This window comes from Mus caroli, unplaced genomic scaffold, assembly GCF_978045245.1.
Source record: "Mus caroli unplaced genomic scaffold, Mus_caroli_1 scaffold_8, whole genome shotgun sequence".
In the NCBI taxonomy this organism is placed as follows: Eukaryota; Metazoa; Chordata; class Mammalia; order Rodentia; family Muridae; genus Mus; species Mus caroli.
Window position 1 is genome coordinate 96745352 of NW_028227263.1, and position 24515 is coordinate 96769866.

At 41.8% G+C, this 24515-nt stretch overlaps 1 protein-coding gene across 2 annotated transcripts in view; it reads right to left on the bottom strand.

Moving 5' to 3' along the window:
• Positions 1–24515, bottom strand: part of Nell1 (neural EGFL like 1) — an 867181-nt gene that overhangs the window by 407017 nt on the left and 435649 nt on the right. For both annotated transcript variants that reach the window (XM_021166735.3, XM_085841704.1), the window contains exon 13: positions 2360–2485. In XM_021166735.3, coding sequence (XP_021022394.1) covers positions 2360–2485 — 126 coding nt within the window. The remainder of the gene's footprint in view (positions 1–2359; positions 2486–24515) is intronic.

Genomic DNA, 24515 nt, shown 5'->3' on the forward strand with positions numbered 1-24515 from the left:
CTGCTACCAATCTGGATGTAGGACCCTCAACTCCTTCTCCAGCACCACGCCTGCCTGCCTGCCACTATGCTTCCTGCCATGACAATAATGGACTGAACCTCTGAAACTGTAAGCCAACCCCAAATAAATTTCCTCTATGAGAGTTGCTGTGGTCATGGTATCTCTTTACAGCAATAGAAACCCTAACCAAGACAACGACCTTCATGTATAATATATGAACTAACTTGTAAGTCAATGAAAGATTTTACATTTTATAACTTGTAAGTAAATGAAAGATTTTACATCTAAGGATTTCTGGAGTGGAAAGGTCATTCACGGTTCATTACCTTAATGCATTCATTTACTCTACAACTATTCACTGATCACTGTCTGCATCAGGCAATTGTAGGTTGTCAAGGCGGTGTAGAAAGCAAAAGGAAAAAAATCATATATATTTATATATATACATGTATATATGTGTGTGTATGTGTGTGTATGTATATATGTGTGTATATATGTATATATGTGTATGTATATGTGTATATACACACATACACACATATACATACATACATACATACATACATACTTTATATGATCATCTCATCCTCATGGGATTGAATTCAGATGTCATGACGGGGTATATGCACAGGTTATTTGCATTGCTCAGTGGAAGCCTCATTTTTATGCTGAGATTTCAACAGGACAGAACTCCCTGTATATAGACCCAAGATGAAGAAATTTCCAGGAGCTTCCAACAAGGAGTGACAGCCCGTGCAGAAACAAGCTTATTGGAAAGAGAAGATACAGTGAAGGCCAGCATCCTGCAGTGGTGGGAGGAAAATGCTGCACGATAAAGTTAGAGGCCGACAGGATAAAACCACCAGGCTCCTCCATTGAAATATAAAGATTGGATTGGGCTTTCTGTGTACTGACATATACTAGAGAGTTTTGAGCACATTTTGTATACTTTCAGTTCATAAAAATGTGTTCTAAGAACCTGGAGAGATGGCCTGGTGGTAAAGGGTGCTGTTCTCCCAGAGGACCCGAGCCTGCTTCCCAGTACTCATAACCATCAGACTTCAAACACCAGCTCCATGATGTGAGGAACAAAGGTCCAGTGCTCATTCTGGCCACTGAAAGCACTCACATCATGTGCATACACACACATACACATACACATACACATACACATACACATACACACACACACACAGAGTGAGAGAGAGAGAGAGAGAGAGAGAGAGAGAGAGAGAGAGAGAGAGAGAAATGTGTTATTTAAAAAATGTGCTCTGGCTATTGTATGAAGAATGGATTATGGTAGAGTAGAAGATTGAGACAACTCTTCCTGAATGGAATAGCTGTGTGTGGAAGTGAAAAGGCTAGGGGCAGTGGGAGTGTGGGAAGATGGAGTCACACAAAACTAGAAGTGCAGATGCAATCATCCATGGCTCCAAGAGAGGAAAAAGAATCAGGTACAACCTTCAAATGCTTACCTCTAAAAACTGGGCACATTATACCATTAATGACAGCTTGATTAAAAGTGCAGAAAATGAAGGAAATTAAGAGCTCTGTCGTACACATGTTAGGTAGAACATGACTTCTTGTAAACTTGAACAACAGATGAAATGTATATTTCAGAAACTCGGGAGAAAGATAGGAGCTGAGGGCAGAAACCAAAAGATGCTGCCTTCGAGATAATTGTATAGTCATAAAGTTTATGAAGCTGTACATATGCATACATACACACAGAAAGACACACAACACATACACAGAGAGAGAGCGAGAGAGAGAGAGAAATACAACTACAAATTAGATATATGACATGTCAGAGCCCCTCACACAGAGACGGGGACTCAAATCCATAGGGCTGCAGGCTAGTGTTTTAGCACAGAGAAAAGAGATGAGAAACTAACAATAAGTAAACCTTAACTAAGTAATCCTGACTGGCTTCCAAATGCCCAGTCTCTGACGACTAAATGCACTCAGCACCCCTGACCATCTAGTGATTACCTTTCCTGACATTTTCTTATATGCAAAAAATACCCATTTCATCATGATGGCAAGAGAAGAGTGTGACACTTTCTATTTTTAGAACTCCCATCTTTTGGTCCCTCCATGTTACCATAGGCAACTGGGGCTTTGATTTAAACACACATAACCTATTTGTACATGTTCACACACACAGTCAGAAGTACTGGCTGTGGGAATCACTTATGCAGACAAAATTGCTTATGTCATTATTCTTTTCTCAAAAGATGATATTGAAGCAAGGCAGGCAAAGAATGCTAGGGTGAATTGCAGGAGGTAACGGTGATGACCCAGAGATGGCGCAGAGCAAGGATGACTTAGTAAAGCAGCTGTGAACCTTATTCCTCACCCGTACAAGAGAAGTCATCCACACGGATGTATCCTGGGATGCAGTCACAGCGATATAACCCCGGCAAGTTGACACACACCGTGTTGGCATGACAGTAGTGCATCTTTGCTGCACACTCATCAATATCTAAAAAAAAGAGGAAAAAGAATTATGGTTAGTGGAGCAATCGGGTCAGAGTATAATTGCCCTGTAATGACATCATGGAAGGTGAATGGTCACTGGTGTCAGGAGTAAAAGCAAGGCACATTAAATCGGAATGCTTAAGTACAAAGCCAGCTGGTGCACTGGAACCCATTCTGAGCTGAGAGTATTCTAGAAAGGTTCATGGAGAAGTGCCACAGTTGAGAACCCAAGGAGGGTGAAGATGAACCCAATTGTTAATTTCTCACTGAGGGAGAAACTCTCTTTAAATGTCCCAAATCAAGGAGCTATGTATCTGTCACACTGAGGCCTATTAATATGCATTGGGCATTCCTGGGACATGGTGCCACTTTCATCAGCAAGATCAAGGAATTCAGTCCCTCTCTGCTCATGTGTCTGACTGAGACATGCTTTAATCCATCTGTTACCAAATGAAGCTGCAGCCATTTCCTCCACACTGTACCCTAGATTGAAGACAGCAACTGATTTGGGGATGCAAAATCTGCACTTTGGTGCTTTCACCTGGAGATGTGTACCAGGTGATGAGCTCACGCTACAGACCACAGCATTCTCTTTGGGATGAAGGTCAGAGAGACACCTGCTTTCTAAAAGTAATTCCCGATGAAGATGAAAATACCTTACCACTGTAAACATTGGGTTCAGTCTTTTCTAGAAGTTAGGTTTTCAGATTTTGATTTATGTTCATTGTGTTCAAAGTACAATTACATAATTATTGGTGGGGTTGTTAAAACAACACAGAAACCCAAGACAGAAAAATGTGAGATCTAGTTCAGGGTCTGATAGTCACTATCAGAGACTTGCATTTGATACTCTGAACCTTTAGGCCCTCATTAGCTTGCCCTTTGTGGCAGTTCTGAACCAAATGCTGTGTACCTCCCAAGCATCAACTAGCTTGATTTGAATGTAACTCCACTATCAAAGTGTACACATCACCTTATTTTAAAGTCTAGAAAATGAGGTTCAGAGAAGTTAAGTTATCTGTCAGAGTCACCCCACTTAATGTGCTACACATGGGACTTGAATTTCTATGTCTCTTATTAGCTATAACATCAGCTGAAAGGCCCTTGAAGTTGAAACAGTCAAATCCAGTTTATTCAATAATTACGACATCCAAATATTTTAATTTATAGAAAAGAGAAAAAATGGCTATAGCAAGTCACTAGAAAACTCATTTATCTGTTTGTTTTTTCTTAAGAAACATAATTTGATTTATTTCCCAATAAAGCACAGTGGAATAAAATTAGACTCTTTTCAGGTCTAAAGAGCTGTCAACCTATAAATAAGAGTTATTGTTGGGTAATTGAGGTCTTAGGAGGAGACCTACAGTTAACAAGACTCTAGTAACCTTGGTATGAGGGGGAAAAAGCACCACAATGTAATGAAAGAACTCAAGCAGCCAACAACGTCCTCTGTGCCAGTCTGTGTCTCAAGAGAGTGTTCCAGGGAACCTCACTGGCAGCGGAAATCCTGAGAGAGAAACAGAGTCACAGTGTCAGCACCATACTTCTTTTGTGCAATCACAGTCAGAGGTAGAGCGCCTGATGCACTGTTTTGAAAGTGTCCTAGTATTGCTATTGCTGTGAACACACATTATGGCCAAAGCAACTTGAGAAAGAAAGGGTTTATTTGGCTTACACATCCATATCACCATCCATCATCAAAGGAAGTCAGTACGGGGAACTCAAACAGGGCAGGAACCTTGAGGCAGGAGTTGATGCAGATGCTATGGAGGAGTGCTGCTTACTGGCTTACTCCCCATGGCTTGCTCGGCCTGATTTCTTATAGAACCTAGGAGCATCAACCAAGGGATGGCACCACCCACAATGGGCTGGGCCCTCCTCCACCAATCACTAATTAAGAAAATCCCCTACTGCTGGGATCTTATGGAGGAATTTTCTTAGTTGAGGTTCCCTCCTCTTTCTCAGATGACTATAGCTTGTATCAAGTTGGCATAAAACTAGCTCACACAAAAAGCAACTTGTAGTTATTGTTCATTGCAAGCCTTCAGTATGACCATAGAGTGGTGGTGGATAAACTGGTGGAAGTGAAAGGCTGTAAACATAAGAAAAGCCAGGTATAAAGAAAGGTTGTGGTGGTAGCACTATTCATACAGTTTTTCATATTTTTGGACACAACAAGATCACATGTCCACATCCTCATCTCATTTAAGCATGGCTACATGACTGCACATGAAGTTTGAGTGTAACAGCATCCAGCTGAGTAGAAACATACAGTAAGCCAGCATCTGCCCCTACATCTGCATCAGAGCCACCATCTGCCCCTACATTTGCTTGTTGCTGACTTAGAAACCACAGAAACATACTCAGGGATCAAGAAGGGATCCTGAGTCACAAGTGGGTCATCAAATAGGCATTATTAACATCTTGCATGATAGAGAAATACGTCTCCACTGAGATATGTCCTTGAACCTTCTCTAACCATTATAAAGAGTTACCTCAAAGAAAATGGATCTTAAAAGAATATGAATTGATTAGGTAAGGAATGTGGGTGGGTATTCAGAGGAGAAACTAGAGAAGAAACCTTTTAAGTCTCTGTGGAGTTAGAAGGGGAGAGAGAATCACTGAACATTTGACCTTTAAGAACCTAATTCATCAGTTGCAGTGGTGTATGATAGCAGGATATACTGAAGAGGTGAAGGCAGGAGGGTCATGTGTTTGAAGCCAGTCTGAGCCACATCTTTGGGAGCTGGTGATAATGGTTCAAAGTTTAAGAAAATGTACTTCTCTCTTGGAAGACCAGAATTCAGTGTTCGGCACACAAATGTGGTGTTTTGTAACCACTGTAACTACAGCTTCAATATATAGCCTCTTTTGGCCTCCACAAAAAGTTTCATTCATGTATACATTCTCCCACCCCAACACACACACACACACACAAACAAACAACTTTTTAAAGCATTTAAATAGTAAAAAAAAAACATTAATTAGTCTTTACTGAGCCTGACAGTAGAATAATGAGCAAATTGCCACTTTGGACCTCACAGCATATAAAACCTTGGATAATTTTTTTTGCCAAAAATAGGAGACTTTCTCACAAGGTATTTTACATACTCTGAGAGGGTCACAGAGGAGGGTCACAGAACATTTCTCTGTTCAGAAAGAAGTCTGTGGAGGTGCCGATTCATCTGACACTTGAAGTAGGAGTGAAACAGAGAAGAGAGAAACGATGCACCACATGGCAGAGGGTGATCCAGGAGACTGATACAGGAAGCTTTGCCTACTGAAAACAGGGCTGAGGAGAAAGCAAAGCTCAGGCAAGTTCCCACTGGACCTCTCGGCCCACATCAAGGAACTTGGACTTTATCAGGGCAGTGACACAATCCAATTTCTGTTTTTAAAATATCACTCAAGCTGTAGGAGAGGGAATTGATGGGAGCAGGCCAAGCTGAGGGCTAAATCACATTGGTATTGTGCTCACAGCCACACTGACATCCTTTTCACTCTGCTGGGATACCCAACCATTCCTCAAGATGAGAAACTAGCCAGGACCTGCCTCTAAGGTGATTCAATCTTCACCCATGGTCACAGCTGACAACTAGGCTGCGGCCCGCAGTGAGCACTTGCCCGTCATGGATGCCTGTCAACTTTTTCCAAGGGGGACTCCTGGCTCATTTCCCTCAGGCCACTGCATGATGGTTGGGAGGCTGCCACCTCTTCTGGATTTGAAGGAGTCATTTTGGTATGGTATGCTTACTTTGGTTCAAATAAACCAATCCATCTCTTTACTTCATAGGCATCTAAGGATTTGAACAAATGTATTTTCAAAACAACAAAGAGAGTGGTTACAAAACTCTATAGAGGATTTCTCACAGAGTTTTAACCAAACTCTTGCTCTCTATAAGCCATGCAAGACTCATGGCCTAGCATCTGAGCTGCTCTGTTTAAATGTCTTATAGTAAGCTTTGTTTTTAGCTCATGCCTCTAATTTTGGCTCTTGCGTGTCTAAAAATTCCATGACAGAGCACCAAAATAAAGATGAAAAAAATCCTCTATAAAATCAAACTGCCACAATCTTATCTTGGTTGTTTAGCTTTCATTCAAACCACCACGTGCAAGAGGCACACTGTGGTACAGGCATACGGGAGGGAGAAGAGAACGAAATGGGGTCACCCCTTTGGGTCCTGGGAGAGAAAGAGGAGGTAACAACTTCTATAGTGTTAGGTTATGGGTGGGGGTGGAACAGTGAGGCACTGCCAAGATAAAGATTGTCTCTCTCCATCCTTAGGGAAAGATATAATGGTGTACAGTTTCAATAGGACTCAAGAGGGCTTCAGAAAGAAAATCTGATTAAAAGGAGAATCAAAACAGAATTAACATCTTCAAAGAGCTGGGAGACCCAGAGAAAACAACCTCCAGAAATAGCTGATATTTTTAAAACTCCCCCCACCCCCAACACACACACAACTGAGATTATTTTAAAGTGAGCCTAGGACAAACACTGCATTTTGTTCGTAGAGAAAGGGCTATAAAAGGTGATGTATAATTAGAAAAGAGAAGAAACTAAAACCATAAGATACTGGTCAAAAGGGTGGGTCATCATGCAGGGAGGGAATGCTGGGATGCACACAGCACAGGGAGACCTCTGACATGGGTGAGACAAGCTGTCGGAGCTTAAGGAAGGGTTCTGGCTGAAGAAAACATTTTGGAGCAGTGGACTCTCTCAAAGTAATGTCCTCCCCAAAGCCAGGAAGCAAAAAAAGGCCGAGTTTGAGTGAGAACCTGGAGTGGTTAAGGCTGAATCTGCCCTATGAAGATGTTGAGTGGAACCATAGTTAACCTGACATTTGCTGAGATTCAAGGAGACAGGGAGGTGAGCTACACTCCTGCTGAGACAAAGGACCAGCACCACAGCTGATGGACGACAATGTCTGCTGTATGTACACAGCAGACACGGTGCTCATCACCCCATGTGTGGCATCTCAACACCAGGTTACCTATTTAACCACTCTAGCAGGTAGGCACCATAGGTCATAATAAGTAAACTGAGGCTCAGAGATTTTTACAGCACTTATAAAAAGCACAAAATTACTTAGCACTAAAACCTTGATTTGGAGACAAGCAATTCAACTTGAAAGGACCTTTCCACTGGTGGTTTTAACACTTATTTCAATTTCAACCCAATGACTTCATGTGTGGCTGCTGTGCTTGTGACATGTACAGGAACAGACAGCTCACCAAATCTGTACCCACTCCCCATGCCACCAATGACATCTATTCAGGTACCACTCTCTCTACTGAAACAGCGGTGCCACCCCAGACATCTCAGTTTTCTTGGCTCCTTTAAACCAAGTCCTCATATTTTTGCACTTTAGGCTCCAGGTCCCAAGGCTCCCAGTTGGGCAGATGCATCCTGTTGCCACCTTGAACCTGTTTCTTCCTATAGCTTCTGCTTCAGTTACTTGCAACCATCCAAGCCTCCAGTGAATTGGAAATTAGCAGAATGCATGGGTTATTTATATGGTTATTCACTGGTGTTAAAGAAACATCTGAAACCTTGCTGCAGTGTATTTGGCTCCAGTAGAATGGAGTTCAGATTGTGATTCATTCATATAAATTGCTTGTCGTCTTTGAAATATTGGAGTTCATCTTCTCGTGGTCTTTTGAGGTAATGAAAACACATGATTTATGTCCCTAGGACAGTGAAGTGGTTTGTTTTCATTTTTTAAATGTATACTTATAGACTTTCAAATGAAACTTGATGTGACAGAATGGTTCTTCACACACCACCAACCTCCATCTACAGGACTTCGGGAGTAAACCCCCACCAACCCAGATTGGGATCAGTGTCATTAAGTTAGAGCACAAATGAAAATTAGCTTGTGGTGTGTGGTCTAGGCAGCACACAGAGGTGTCTGCAAAGATTCTTCTTAATAACATATGATCTATCCAGACTCATTATTTAAGGCTTTCCTAGGCAAGAAAAAAAAAAAATAACCCAGAGAAAGCTGGATACAGAGATGGGCGGAGATTTCAGGCAAAGGAAGGAACAAAGGAAGGAAGACCGTGCCTCCGCTGTTGTGAGTCATGTTCTGAACAAGGACTGTTGGCATTTTCTCTCATTCTTTCTAAATCCTCCAGGGACAGACTTCAGTATCACACGTAGAATCCCTGGAATTTTAGAAGGAGTCCACATGACATCAAGAAACATATATACCCATGTTCTACTCTGAGCAATGAATCAGGGACATGGGCTTGCTGGTCAAAAATTGCATTCTGTTCTTTCTTTATTAAAATGTCTTCAATGCTGAGAATTGAAACAGAACTTTCCATCTATATCATGCAGATATTTGTTTAAATTTCAGTTTCTGCATCTGTGGCATGTATTAGAGCTCCGAGCCACCCTGGCACAGCTCTCTTGGCTTTTCTGTTAATTAGTTGTGGCTCGGGACAAGTGACATTTCCTGAGACCATAGATCTTGTCAAAGTGAGGGATTGGACCCAATACCTGCGAAAGACCCACTGTCTCTAAGGTTCTTGACCCTTTCAGATATTTCTATCAATTCATCTTAAGGTCTTGCATCTGTAGCAGCTCCTGGGCCCCCTTCTCTACTCCCAGGAGGAGCACGTGAACATCCTACATATCTTTCCAAGACAACACCATTCAGACGACTAGAGCCCTCACTGTGGTCCCCTATAAACTGCACTGAAATCTCCCCAGTTAAGACAAGATAACCTATATTCACATGAAAGCAGGTCCAGACAGGCTTTCTGCATACTTTTAAGAGAACCTGCAGGGCAATGTTACCAGCCTGACCTCCTGGCTATGTAGCAATTGAGATGAGAACACAGCAGTGGCGGCCAGCTGGTTGGTATTTTCAAATCAGCTATACTTTCCTTTCCTTATGGGCTGTAGTTACATATTTTTTTAAAGTTTAAGTGTGTGCAATCTCTAAATTGAAACTATAAAAATCCAGCAAGAGCTTAGAGTACAGCAGCTACGCAGAGAGCTACTGGTGAGATGATGGCTGCCTGTCACTGTCAGTCATCCAAATTAATAGAACTGCCAACAAGAATGAGTCCTGGTATGAACTAAGGCTTTAGATGACTATGATCCATCCACAGTATGCTCCCTAACTGCAGCTAATGTACCATCTGGTAGAGATGCTAATATGTGTGGAGAGATGTGGGTGCCATGCCTGTGCCTTCAGTTGTACCATAAGCGTAAAACTAATTAAAAAAAAAAACATAATAGGCTTAGTTTTAAAATCTAGGGAGGATGACAAAACATGGACTGTTTTATGCTTTCTCATAGGAGAAGGTAGAACAAAGCTTTGGACTTGACCATTGGCACCATTGAAAGACAGAGCAAGAAAGATAGAGAGTGGGGATGGGGTGCCCCTGGCACAGACATGATCACTTCTCATCAGCATGCTGGAAGCATATTCAAAGGTCAAGGTCTTCTTATTCCAAAATTGGCACTTAGTACCATGTTCCATTTATCTGTAATTATAGTTTCTTCCTAAATCAAGGGGAAAACAATCAAATGCTTATAGAACCTAGGACTATAAAAGCCAAAGAGAAGTGTGTGTGTGTGTGTGTGTATTCATTGTTTGCATGATAGTATATACACATGTACATGAGAGCATTGCATGTGCATGTATATTTCTGTGTTTTTTGTGTTTGTTGTTTTGCATATGTGTTTATGAGTATATGTGTATAGTGGTTGGTGTGTATGTATGCATGTGGGGGTGGGGGGAATGGTGGGTTGCTATGTGTGTGAGTGTGCAGGCAAAATGTGTCCTTCTCACAAAGAAATGCCTTCTTGATGATGAACCGAGATGTTGAGAAAGCTCCAGCCCAATCCGTCATAAGGGAGCACGGGAGGATCAGTCATATGACAACCCTTAATCATTAGGCATCCCTTAAGAGCATGTATGTGAAGGAACTCATCCAGCACTCACAGCTCTACACGGTACAGGCTAGAGCTTAGTACATTTTCACTTAATTAATTAAGAATTTAGGGCACACCATATTGTGAAATTCCATACAGGTCAGAGCAGATCCAGATGTGAGGATGTGAACACGAGAGACAACTCTGAACTGGATGCTGTGGTCTCTTCTGAAAGATGGGCCAGAGCTTTCATCTTTGGACATGACACAGAAGTTCTAGCATTTCACATCTTCAACCACTGGTTCTGCTCTGCCTTGGGAACATTTCCAGAGGAACCAAATGTATCTGAGATGCTTGTGCCCCCAGGAGGGGTGATGGGAAGAACAGGGAGAAAAGGGGGGAAGAGGGCAAGAAAAACCAGTAAATAAAAATAGGGTGAGGGAAGGAGAGGGAAGGAAAACAATTTTTATAAAGCACCATATAGCTCATTGCTGTGGAGAGAATTGTGTTTCCCCCAAGTGCACATGTTGAAATTCTACCCCTGCCCCCAACACAATGATGTCTAGAGATGAAGGCAACTAGGACTAGATGCAAGCAAAAGAATAAGGCTTGGCATGGTTTTCTAACACTCTTTGGAAGAGATGCTGGAGATTTGACCTTCTTTCCCTTCTAGGTGAGGCTGAGCTGGCCAGCTGCCAGTAACTCAGAATAAGACTCCTCACCAGAGCCTTGCTGTGCTAAGTCCCAGGTCTCAGACTTCCAAACCCCAGAAAAGCAGCAAAGCATCATGAGATTTCACACTACGCAGTGGTTAGTGCTCTATTGTGGCATCATGAGCTGCTTCCCACCATAACCTTTTCCATTTCTCTGTTGCTTAGGGAAATGGGTTTTTGAGTCAAATTCTCCCATTTGTATCAAACAAACATGTTGCCAGCCAGAGCAAATATCTTCAGATTTAAACTCCAAGAGACATTTTGATCTTCCCATGATTGACAAATGTGTCCTGTTACATCATTCTGTTAAAGATTGCTGGTTTGATATGTTTAAAGTATTTTTCCATATTTAGCTATATCAGATACCTGGAAATTCAGGATAACATGTTTGGTTTTTGTCCTGCTGGGCTCAATTTCAGAATCAAACACTGCCATAAAGTAACATTTTCATTTTTGTCTTTGGGAATCACAGTTCACCAATTTTCACCTAATGGTGGCAAAGCATCATGAGAGCACACCCCATGAAATCCTGCCCATCCTGGCACTTCTGACCTTTAAGAATGTCCATATACTGATATTAGCTGTCTGTGAGGACAGAGAGACACCTGGAGTGAAGAGTGATTACTCCTGTCTTGGTCTCTGGCTGTACAGCAGCCGGCCTGAACAGATTTGTGTAAGCTCCACTGCAGATGATGGTAACAACCAAGACCAAGGTAATAATAATAATAATAATAATAATAATAATAATAGGCAAGTTCATGAGATGTAAGCCAGGTGAGCTATCATAGAATATCCTGGACACATGAAAGTAACAGCAATCTTTTGTCTTTGGTACAGTGGGAAAGGGAATCCAAGAGCTGCTGAGGGTCTGCCAGATTGCACAGGCAGTGAAGTTTATGCATGTTGGTGTGATGTGGTTGGGTCTTCAGAAGTCATGCTCATCCAGGAGGGAGGAAGTGGCAGGATGATGGATTGTGTGGGTGCCATTCAAGGCCTCTTGGTGAAAGAACAGGTTCAATGCATAAAGGGGTCTTTGGTCATCGTGTTGTGCTAAGCATAGGCCAAGCACTTTAGGGGCCCAAAAGGTGCAAAGAGACCATGGAGGGTGTGAATCTATAGCACCTACCTTTTTCTAACCCTCTGTGAACACCTTAGTGTCTCTGTTCTAGTAATATTCACCTTCCCTAGTTTATTAAACCGCCTAGTTTATTAAACATCCCTGTAGGCATGTAATCAAATTATTCATTCATCTTTTTCATTCAGTAACCAGAAGAAAATGCACAAACTTTAGCCTTGTAAAAAATAAATAATGGAGGCCTGGAAAAAATGGCTAAGTAGATAGGAATACTTGTTGCTCTTGCAGAGGACACGGGGCTTGTTCCGGTACCCATATTGGGCTCACCACTGTCTTTAACTTGAGCTCCAGAGATTGGATACCCTCTTCTGTTCTCTTGTTCTATATGCACACAGCATAAATACACACAAGGATACATGTAACATAAAGAAAGATAAATGAATAAAAACTAAAAATAAATAAGTTGGTGCCAAAAGTCTAACTCTGACTCAATGGCATCAATTTTTTAAATTATTTTTATTAGATATTGCCTTAATTTACATTTCAAATGCTATCCCAAAAGTCCCCTATACCCTCCCCCACCCTGTTCCCCTACCCACTCACTCCCACTTCTTGGCCCTGGCTTTCCCCTGTACTGGGGCATATAAAGTTTGGCATCAAATTAATAAGTGACCAAACACCTGGCTCCAAGATTTATTCCTGTGGACCAAAGATGAAAGACACAATCTGGGTTCAGGGAAGCCACTCCCCCTTACCTACCATTAGTATGCTGCAAGACCATCAACTACAATTTCCTCCTGCATTCTCCAAGGGGGAGGGGTTGGTTTCTTTAGATAGAATAAGTATCTTAAACTGAAGTCAATATTACTCCTACTTCCAGATTCTTGTACATTTAACAGAATCACAGTAGAAAAACCAGAGGTTGTTAAAGCTAATCCTCAAAAAACCACTGGGTCCAGACTCCCATCTATTGCCAAGCAAATAAAAAGAGAAAATAGAGCAGAAAAGAAAGAGAAGAACATTGGAATGTAACCCAATTTCTTCTGAGAAAACAATCCAAAAGTATGATAGACTACATTATCAGGAAAACAGGAAATGGAAGAAAAAACTCTTGCACCTAAAGTAACAATAGCAAACATTTATGTACAGTTTTGTAATCAGTATGGCAGTATGGCTCCTTGTATTAATTCCTGGTGTCCTCATGGCACTGCCCATTGGTGGATTCTGTTTAACCTCTCAAGTCTACAAAGGAAGAGTGAAGTAGGAGAAGAAAGAATGAGTAAGAATAAGTAGCCTGACCAAGGTCACACAGCACGGAAGGAGTGAGATAAGATAACCCTGTTTGTACCCTCCAGTACCCTGGCCTACAGCCCTGTCCCACCCTCCAGCACCCTGGTCTACAGCCCTGTCCTACCCTCCACCACCATGGCCTACAGCCCCTGCTCCTATGCTCCACACTCTGGTCGGTTTACTCAGGTCCTGTTTCTTTTGCTTGCTTCCTGTGATTTGTTATTTATGGTTTCATCTCCCAGGGACTACTGAATTTTAGGAGAAGGAGGATTCCATAGGTGGGGAGATACCAGGAGATAGGGAATAACGGAGGCTAGAGGATCCCAGGCACTGGGAGATGCTGAGAAATGGTATTACAGAGCATGGAGGACTGCAGTGGGGGCTCAGGGCTAGAAGCAGGAGGACGGAGTAACTAGGGCTTCTCTGGTTCAGAGTTTCTGTTCAGGGTTCTCAATGGTTTAGAAAGAGAGTGATGACGGTTGTCAGTTATAACTGCTAAACTGTTCACTTAAGATGGCTAAATTGAGCTAAGCACGGGGGCAAAGGACTGTAATCCTAGAACTCAACAGATTAAGGAAGAAGGACTCTTGTGAACCTGAAGGTAATCTACCTCATAGAGTCAGTATCAGGCCAGTTGAGGCTACATGATAAAACCCCATCTCATGAACATGCAAAAGTGGTTAAATTTATCAACTTATCTTCCTTAAATAGGTAAATTGAACAGTGTAAGAATTTTATCTCAATATAGTTGTCTCAACACGAGAAGGCAGTAGACAAAACTGTACTTCGTGTGTGTGTGTGTGTGTGTGTGTGTGTGTGTGTGTGTTTTAAAAATACTGTGGTGAATCTCAGCCCACATTTCTGCCGAATTGCAGCTTAGTGTCACCTCTTAGTGTTTTTGAACCTGGACTTGCCCATCTGAGGGATGGGTTTGCCACTATGAAGGTTCTATGAGCTAGCCTGCACGGTCGTGGACACCAACAAGAATCCTCAAGCATCTTGAAGCTTCTCTTTTCTTTGATTCAGGGGCTATTGTGTATAGACTATCAGGCTTCTCCTCTTGATCAGACTTGGAGATCTAAGGAAAAGATATTATCCACTCAAGGTTGGGTGCCACCTTCTCTTTTATAGAGCCAGCCACACCCTTCACAAGACTCTTCCTGCCTTACCCTGGAACTCCCTGCCTAAAACTGCCATTGTGAGGTTTAACAATAGCATATACTGTGTGTGCTCATGAGCCTGTGAATGTGTGTATGTGCATGTATGTGTACATAAGTGTGTGTGTATGGTTAGTTTCCTTTAATGTCTTTGCTCTAAAAAAAAAAAAAAACAAAAACAAAAAACAGCCTCAGAATTTAAGGCTTTTGAAGCTTATTTAGGAATGTGAAAATAAGAGAAAATCCTTGAATAAATAGTCTGATAACAAAGATCATTGTCATCCCACCTTGGATAAATAAAACAATTTAGGCAAAAAAAAATAAATCTCAGATGCCATGATGCCATATACCAGCATTTCCCAGAGGCTGAAAGGATGCTAGAATCTCTCATTTAGATGTATTCTGTGATCTAGTACAGAGATCTGATAGTGGCTACTGAGTTTTAGAAGATAACCCCTAAGCATAATAGGGGATCAAAGGGAGGGAAGGAAGGAGGGAGGGAGGGAGGGAGGAAGGGAGGGAGGGAGGGATAAAAATTGGCAGAATTAGGAGATACATATTTTCAAATGCTATTCTCAGACCTGAGGAAAAGACTAGATGCATAAAATGCTGTCAGAGTCTGGGGTGCCCTGTCCTCCCCAGGCTTGTGGCCAAGGAGACCTGCTTTAGTATTAACAATTTTGGGTAAAACAACCAGGCCCCTCTTAGAAGCACCATTAAAACTCTCACTGGTCTTTTCATGCCTTACTCTGTCTTAGGGACCCAGGCTAGGGTGATGGAGATAGACATGGGTACCTTTTCCTCTCAGGAGCACAGCTGGCCGGGAGTGAATCTGGGTGACAGTAGCTGAGAAGTTCCAAGCATGGCCATGCCTGCCATGAGACTTGGCAAGAGAGATGTAAACAGAGGACACAGGCAGGCTGAAGACACTTGAAAGGAAATATGTCAAGAAAAGTCAGAAGGGCAGGGAGCATCTGAAACAGGCCCGGCTTGATGAAACCTGGAAGGAAGGGTGGATGAAGACAAACCATGTGAAGGAAGGAAACCCCCAGTAGAAGCATCATTAGTGAAACAGCAATGGTATGAACTAGCCCTGTTGGTGACTGTGGGTTTATTGGTTAAGAGGAACATCAGGAATGTGAATATGGGCAAGCCTTGAATGTCATGTGAAGACCTGGACTCTACCCTGAGAACTACTACAATGTGCATTTGACATGAAGATGGGCCCATTTCTTCCCCCATTTTTTATACTGAGTGAATAATTTAGCATAGCATTCAATAACAAATACCCCTCAAGTCCTTCTATAGCTTTCCCTCTCTGTCTCTCATTTAAATTTATTTTTTCCTAAAATTTCAAGTCATTGTCATAAGGTATTTGAGCATACACATTAACTTTGGAAAGAAGTTGATTAAATTCTTTGAACTGATAAACATGAATGAGATTTGTGCATTTATTGAGAGGAGCAATTTCTGTTTTTTTTTCCCCCACTGTTATATATTTGTAAAGGCACACATGAACTCATCTAGAATTATTAATGTGTTCTGAGGTAAGGAATCACTGATGATTTTAAAGTCATCAACCTGGAAGCAAGGCTGAGCCTGACCATCAGGAGAAGCTCAGCAGGTGTGACAAGAGCGCGCATAGATTAGGAGAGACAGCCACCTGCAGTGAGTTTGCACACAGAGCGAAAACCACGTAAGAGCCTGGAGCAGGAAGATTCCGCCTGAAGATCAGTCTACTGAAGTTTGTAATTTTGTGGATCACATTCAAGGAATAGAGGGTCAAGAGCACAGGAAGTAGAATGAATATGAAGCTGGCCATAGGCCAAAAGGTAAAGATCTTGAGGCTGAACTCTTGCCCGCAATAATAGCAAGGATTTTCGTGAAGATGAAATCCAAGCCACGAGGAATCAAAGGCTTCAGCGAACAAGGGAGGAGGCCAAGAGATTTGTCAACGATGACAAGTAGATAGGGTCACAGGTGTGGTAAGCAGATGGCTGGGAGTTCTGAGGAGAAAGGTTTTCCATAAGGAAAAGAATACTTGACATAAGGCGAAGCTGACTTTGAAGAAGCTGAGCTGACTCTGGGCTCGGGGAACACCAAATGTTAAGAGAAAAGCAGCCCCTGCTAACAGCTGTGTCTACAAGGGAATTCAAGAGACGGGACATTCTGTGAAATATTTGATAAGGTTGGGGGTCTTTTAGTCAACAATGCAATAGGGGCTGAGGAGATGGCTCACTGTGTAAGGGGCTTGCTCTGAAAGCATGAGGATCCAAGTTGAGAGCCCCAGTGTAGGCATAAAAGCCAGGCAGAGTGGTGATGCACATCTCTAACTCCAGTGCTGCTGCAAGGCAGAGACCGATGGATCTTTGTAGCTTGCTGGCCAGGCAGCATCCCTAAAACATTGAGTTCCAAATTCAGAGAGAGACCTTGTCTCAAACAATAGAGTCAGAGCGGGTGACATCAAGCTCTAAACTACAACTTCTGCATTCACATGCACAGACAAGCACACCTATGCACGCATGTGTACACATCCCTAAACACACATAGCAGCCATGTTATTCCTGGAAGACAGCATTGTCTAGCACTTCATCCTTCTCTCCAGCTATTTTATCCTTTCCTGCCCTCCCCCAGCTAAGGCTCCCTGAGCCTTGGAGGGGGTGATACAGATACACCATTATCTGTCTGAGCACTGGACAGTCTTTCATTCTCAGAACTCAGATCAGTTAGGAGCCACTAACTGACGCCCCTATGGACATAGTGGCACAGGCCTTTGATCTCAGCACTGAGGAAGCAGAGGCAAAGGCAGGTGGAACTCTGAATTCGAAGCCAGCCTGGTCTACAAAGTGAGCTCCAGGACAGCCTGAGCTACACATAGTGAGACCTTGTCTCCAAAAACCCCAAAATCAAACAAACCAACAAACAAAGCAGCAGTTTCTCTGACAAAGGCTGAGCTGCATTCATCTTTGGAACATGCAGTAATGTGTCTTCCTTTCCCTCGTCCCACTCTAACTGTTCTTCCCCATTTCCACCCTCACACATGCATGCAGACAAAGTGCTACCTGGTAGAAATACTCCCACCGGGTACTTTTGAGAGTCAGTTTTCCCAAATGTGTATAGGCCCCACAGAGAGGCTTTAATGTTTCCTTCCCTCTAGGAGACAGATACCAGTGAGAACTCTGGAAAGCAGGCTTTACTTCCTGTGTTTCTGACACTGTTCTAGGCCTACTGTGTGCATCATCTTGCTCATCTTTCACGTCAGTCCCCATCCTGTTACTGATACCGTCCCAGAAAGGAAAAACAAAAAGACACTGTTCAGCAACACACTAAGGTGGCATCACCAACATGAGCCAGGTGTACAGCCAATCTCTTCAACTGAGCCACCTTCCCAGGGGTCCTTAATCCCCACTTTTCTCTTCTGCAAAACTCTAAACCCACCTAATGTCCCAATTTAGCCCATTATCAAAGGCTGGACTATGGAATCTTAATATCAGACTTAAATCAAAGCAGTCAGAAAGCAACTAAGTAAATATGTGTTAAAATAAAAGCAAGCCATGTAATCTTAGAACATTCTGGAATATTCTGGGCATTTCTTCTTCTGGGATGCCCCTCTTACTTGTCTTTTATGTTGCCATCCTGCAGATCCTGCCTTATATAACACCCCCATGCCCATTCCCTAGCTTTCTACTGGGTCCCCCATATGTGCATCCCCAACTGAGGTCCTATCTCATAGAAGAAGTGCCATATCTCCCCAAATTCTATGAAATTAACATCTGTAAAGTCATGTCACATTGTCACTGCTAGGCACATGTGTACTATCCCACTAGCCTGCTCTTTGACTATGGGACCATTTTACTTTTCTATGTTCATAATACCAGAACATATACAGGACCTAATATCAAATATATGCTATATTATATTACACAAAAGAGTGACTCTGATAATTGGATGGATGAATAGTAACATAATAATGGGTAAAACCTGTGAATTGATATTGCATCTAAAAAAATATCAGAGCTGGAGTGTCAATCAAGTAAGAATGGACCCTATAACTACTCTACTGGCTGGTCCCTTAGTGAAAAATCTCACTTTAAAAAATTATAATTTTTTTCTAAAATTGAAAATGACCTTCTAGAACATCACTTATTCCTTTCCACACCCAAGTGCCTTGGGTTTTAGCATTAGAAATCATATTTATTCATAATAAATCATATTTATTCACCCTTTTCATATAACTGAATCTTTAGACTGAGGTTGCATCAAGTAAACTGCCCAGCTAGCTGAAAATACTTCATCGTGCTAAGAAAACAGTCTGCAGTCTTTATCTGAACTGTTCAAGTCACAGGGAGATGGCTCAACAGGTAAGAGCATTTATCCCTAAGCCTCACCTGAGTTCAATCCCTGGGACTCATGTGGTAGAAGGAAAGAACCAATCAAATAACTACCCCAAGTTATCCTCTGAGGTACATACACACACACACACACACACACACACACACACACACACGTAAATAAAATGTAAACAGAATAAAAATAGACAGCCAGATAAAACCTGAATATGATGTATATCCTAGCTATAGAAGTCTTAGAGTATTTATCAATAAGGAGATATTTAGCCATAATGGATCCCCCCTAATGTTGCCTGAGGGAATCAATCTGTGGCATAGAAAATATCTGTAGTTTATTAAATACCTGATATAAGGCAGCAAATATGAGTCCACTAGCTATAAGGTACCACAGGGTACTGCAAGACATTTTTCATTCCATAGAAAGTGAAACAAATGAGGCTTGGAGAGCTAAGATCAGATCACTCACAAAGGGCAGGGACAGGACTGAAATCTACTTCTGTTTTATTTTGAGGTTTCACCTTTTAAATAGATGACATGCTACTCAGAGCAGATACAGACTACTCACAAACCAACAGGGCACCTGCTTAAGAGAGAGCCGAGACACCTTTTATCTAAGTCAAATGCTGTCATTTCTCAAGGAGCCAAGGTTTGGCTTCACTCTGAAATCCCACTGATACAAAGGATCCCCCACTAAAAGCATTCATAAATGTGTTTAAGGTGATGGTAAAAATGGATGCAATTCATTTCAAAGTAAACAGGTCGAGAAAGACAAAGTTTGAAGCTGGTCTCTCAGTACTGCAGCTGTCCTCACTGCTCTTTCTTGTGTTCCTAAATCCTCTTCATAAGGCCAAGGTCACAACTGAAAAGTAATAGAACTAAACCCAAATCTCTCTGGCCTCAGGTTCACTGCTACGTAACAGAAATATGTTGCTAACAGCAACATGAAAGTTATCATCAAAAGAGCCAACATACCTCCATTGAACCTGGGAAAAAGTCAACCTAAAACAAGCAAGCATCCTTCCCATTAGTGATGATTGCTGCCATGAGGAGATTTTGCTTAGCCTCCTAGAGAAGGATGTTAACCACAGTTTTGTGACTAACACACCATCCACAAACACTGTCATTGCATGCAGGGAAGATGACCTGGCCTTTATAAACGTGGCTGAGGACAGTGGTTCTGAGTCACTGAATACTCATTCTTCAGCCACTTTTCTTCTTTGTGAGCTCTTTTCATTGTTTGTGTCACCCTAGATCCTGAACTGCAGGAAGGGCCCAACTGGAAGCTGAAGTCAGGGTCCAGAAAGAGATAATTGGCTTCCAGACACAAGATGGAAAACCCTGCCTCCTCTACCACACACCCAGTGAATAAAAGACACTAAAGATCTGCCTGCTTTCAGTGGCAGCCTCATTCAAAACCATTCACTGATGTGACACTGCAATCAGAACCTAGTGCCGTCTTCCCGGATATTTGATCACACTGTGAACCCCATGACTGTGCTATTTACCAGAAAAAGCCTGTTTCTAGTTGTGGTGTGATTTGACCCTTAGCACACACCTTCAGTGCCTCCGGCTGGAATACAGACACACCCTTAGTACACACCTGTAATCTCAAACAATGAAGGTAAAGTTAGTTTGTGGAAGGACATGCCCATATTTGAAAGTGATGTCTAATTGAGTGACAGACAGTGATGAATTAACAGAAAAGGGTGCACCCAACTCACATGAGAAGGGTGAAGAAAGGGAAAATTCTTGAGCAGAGATGGAAAAAGAGAGAGTCAGTTTTACTGTGAGAGTTTTACAGATAGGTTGAAGAAAGAACAAGCTAGACACAGGTAATGCCAGACAAGCTAGAGAATGAGAAGGAGCCAGAAGATTAGAACAGATTGCTTGAGTTAATTTGAGGCCAGCCAGGGCAATTCAGTCAGAGGACACAAAAGAAGCCATTTTGAATCAGTCAGCTTGGTGAGGACTTTGGGCAGAACAGCTGAATTGAGCCAGTCAGCCAGATATTAGAACTAGAAAGGGTGAGTATATTCAGTGTTAAGTCTTAGAGGCTGAAAACACTCTAGGCCTAGATAAGCTTGTACAGAGGCTAGAAGCCTCCAGGACTCTGCCTGGGTTAGCAGATTGAGCCAGTAAACCCCAAAGACAACAATTACTACAGGAGAATAAAAATTACTGTAACTTTTCACCAAGGTAACCAACTACAGAAGGGACAGGATTTTGCTTCTACCACGAGATAGAACTCCCTCTTTGATCACAGTCCAAAAACAGATTAGGAGGCCTTTCTTCCACACCACCACCTTAAAATCCTGGACAATTAGAGACTCCCTCCATGTTTCATTCCTCTATATAAACACTTTGATACTTTGAAGCCTACAGAAGCAAAAATGATGCCAAGTGGATTCTCTTACCACAAATCAGTAAGTAAACTTGCTTTATTTTGGTGTGGGGGAGGGGAGGGTGGGAAGGGTTTGAGACAGAGTTTCCCTAGCTCAGCCCTGGCTGTCCTAAAATTCATACTGTAGACCAGGCTGGCCTCAAACTCAGAGATTCACCTGTCACTGCCTCCCAAATACTAGTATTAAAGGTGTGTGCCACCATGCCCACCATGCCCAGCTTAAATCAGCTTTTTAATTTTGTTCCAGACCCAGTTTTGTTTACCACATGTATATAATTAGCAATATAGATGTACACACTTACTACAGTTTGTTTTCATTGTTATAGCACATTTTTATCTATAAGAAGCCACTGGGTAGGGGATGAAACACTTTAAAAGAGAGAATCCAGTCCACACCTACTCACTTCTACCTGAATCCAATTGATAAATGCATTTAATGCTGTTCCAACTTTATAGGAATTCCAAGAGATTAGCACTTGGTTATTTTTAGAGATATCTTTAATTCACCTTGACAATGAGAAGAAAAACTGAGCCACGCTAATGCAATTAAGCTGATTTCCATTTGGCTACTATATATTTCACTCCTGTTATCCATTATTCTTAACTTTGCTATTGGCCCAGGATGAACAGGGCAGCATTAAATCTGCAAACGAACAATCCCTGCCTTCTCATTGCTTTATGCTGAACAATTAAGCTTAATCAGCAAGCATCCCTGGCATTTCCATCTACTTGCCATCCCTCATCCGTGGAGGGGTGGGAGTAGAAGGATTACTTCTTCCTTTTTAATCTCTAATACCCTTACACTGGCCATGTCCTATCTCTGTGCTGTGATATTGACTAGCTTCTTTTTAAATTCACATAGATGTTATCTTCAAATGATAAATTGTAGCAGGCTACTCATATAATTGATCTTGAATTCCCCGTGCCCCCAACAACCTTTAGCTGTGGCATTTTGAAGGACTCGGTACCTCTTTGAAAAATCACAGGCTGATGAAATTCTGATGGGGGGGATGTCTCACTCTACTTTTAAAAAAATGTCTCAAATCTCCCAAGAAGTGTGAACATTGACCTCTATCACCATTCCGAAGATATACTTTAAAAAAATTAGACATGAGATATGAATAGCAGTCGGGTAAGAAACTCATGTTCTTGCTTTACAGCTAGAAAAAAAAAATGTATTTACTTGACCTCCACATGCAGCAAGAGATGGTGTGAGCTGAGGGGAAAATGACTAGTTGCTCTCTGTACAAATCTGTAGAATTTGTCTGACTTATTGCAGCTTACCTGGGAAGATACCAGATGTGGCTGGAGAAAGGACATCTGTGGACTTTTGGGTCAAATTCAGATTTAAGCCTGGATTTACCTGCTAGAACATATTGCTTTAAGGAAATACTTGCTCTGAGCCTCAGTTTCTTTATGTGTTACCATACTGAGTAACTGTCAAACTAACTAGAAAAAATATAAAGCATTATACAGATCCTGAGAGACGCTATTTCGCCATTAGATTGGCTCTATCTAGATTGTTATTTTCTTTAGACTATTGTTATGTGTCTATTGAAAGCACAGATTCTGGGTCATCTCCCTCAGGGTATGGCCATGATCACTGGGAAACTTCCAGCAACAAGCATACAGAATCTATAACAGTATGATTTATTGGAACTACAAAATATTCAGTGATGCATAGAAGAGGGAGGGAGAAGAAGAGGGAGAGAGGGAAAGAAAGAGACAGAGAGAGAGGGACTCAAAGAAGCAAGCAGTCATTGCAGAAGTCCATTGAAATGTATGCATTTGAAACCAGAGGTCAGAGGTCAAATTGTAAAACTTGCATCTATAGCAGAGGTTACACTTTGTCTGTAAAAGAGGGTGGACTGGCAGACAGCTCAGCTAGAAAGTGTCTTCCTTGTTATCATGAAGACTTAGGTTGGATTCCCAAGAATCCACATTTAAAAAAAGAAAAAAAAAGCCAGAGGTGATGGCACATACTTGTAATTGCAGAGCTGGACAGGTGGGTTCCAGGGATCTAGCATGCTTGGCAACTTCCAGACCAGTGAGAGACCCTCACTTAAAACAAAATCGTGGAAGGCACCTGAGGTTGTCCTTTGGCGTCCACATACTCATGTCCATATGTGGACCTGCATACAGATGAACACACATGTATATAGGCATGCATGCATACTCATTCTCACTCAAAATCGAATCAGAAAATCCATAGCTTTTGTGAAGCATGTTTCTATCACAGTTATAGAACCCTGACACTGTAAGGTGAAAATGGGCACCAACAATACACAAATGTGTAGAGCTGTGTTCTAATAAAACTTTATTTACAAACCAGATGTAGCAAAACCACCATACTTTGCTGACCCTTGCTGTGATGGGAGCCAATGTACCCAGAACAGGCATCTGATTGTCTCCTTCGCCCTGCTGTGTTCAAGCTGACTGTGGTATTTAAAGTGCCTTCACGTCCAAACAATTTCACAGAACATCAAGTTTGAAACATTCGTAAATAATATTAGGACAAGACAGAAAAGTTCTTGGCCTTCAAAAAATTATTTTCTATCCACACACAGTGATAATATTTGTCAGTATGATAATGAAAAATAGAGACTAAATAGATCTTTCCATGAATTTCAGCAATCTGCTATAATTTATAACACAAGTACCACGTGAAATACTCTTATTCATATTTTCTTCCATATCACAAAGGCACTAAATCCCTTAGGCATCTCCTAACCTAACTAAAGCAAAAAGGTTTTTTTTTTTTTTCCCCAGAATATAAACTTAATTTTCTCTTTCTACTTTGTTCCTTACTGGAAGTTTAATAAAAATGTTAATTCTAATTGTTTTGCTCTTGGCTATGATATTTATAAAAGAGTATTTTCATCCTATTACCCTCAAAAAACAAAGTCAACTTCAGTTTTTAGTTATAAACAATTGCAGGGCTGGAGAGGGCTCATTTGGTAAAATGTTTGCTGTGTAATCATACAATCAGGAGTTTGGATCCCTAGAACCTGAGTAAAGGGCAGGTGGCTGTGGCTGTATGCCTGTGAGTCCTGTATTCATGAGATGGTAAGACAGGGTCCCCCAAGTAAACTACCTAAACTAGCCTCATCTTTATTCCCTGAGTAGCCCTACCTTACCATTGAAGTTAGAGGGTAGAT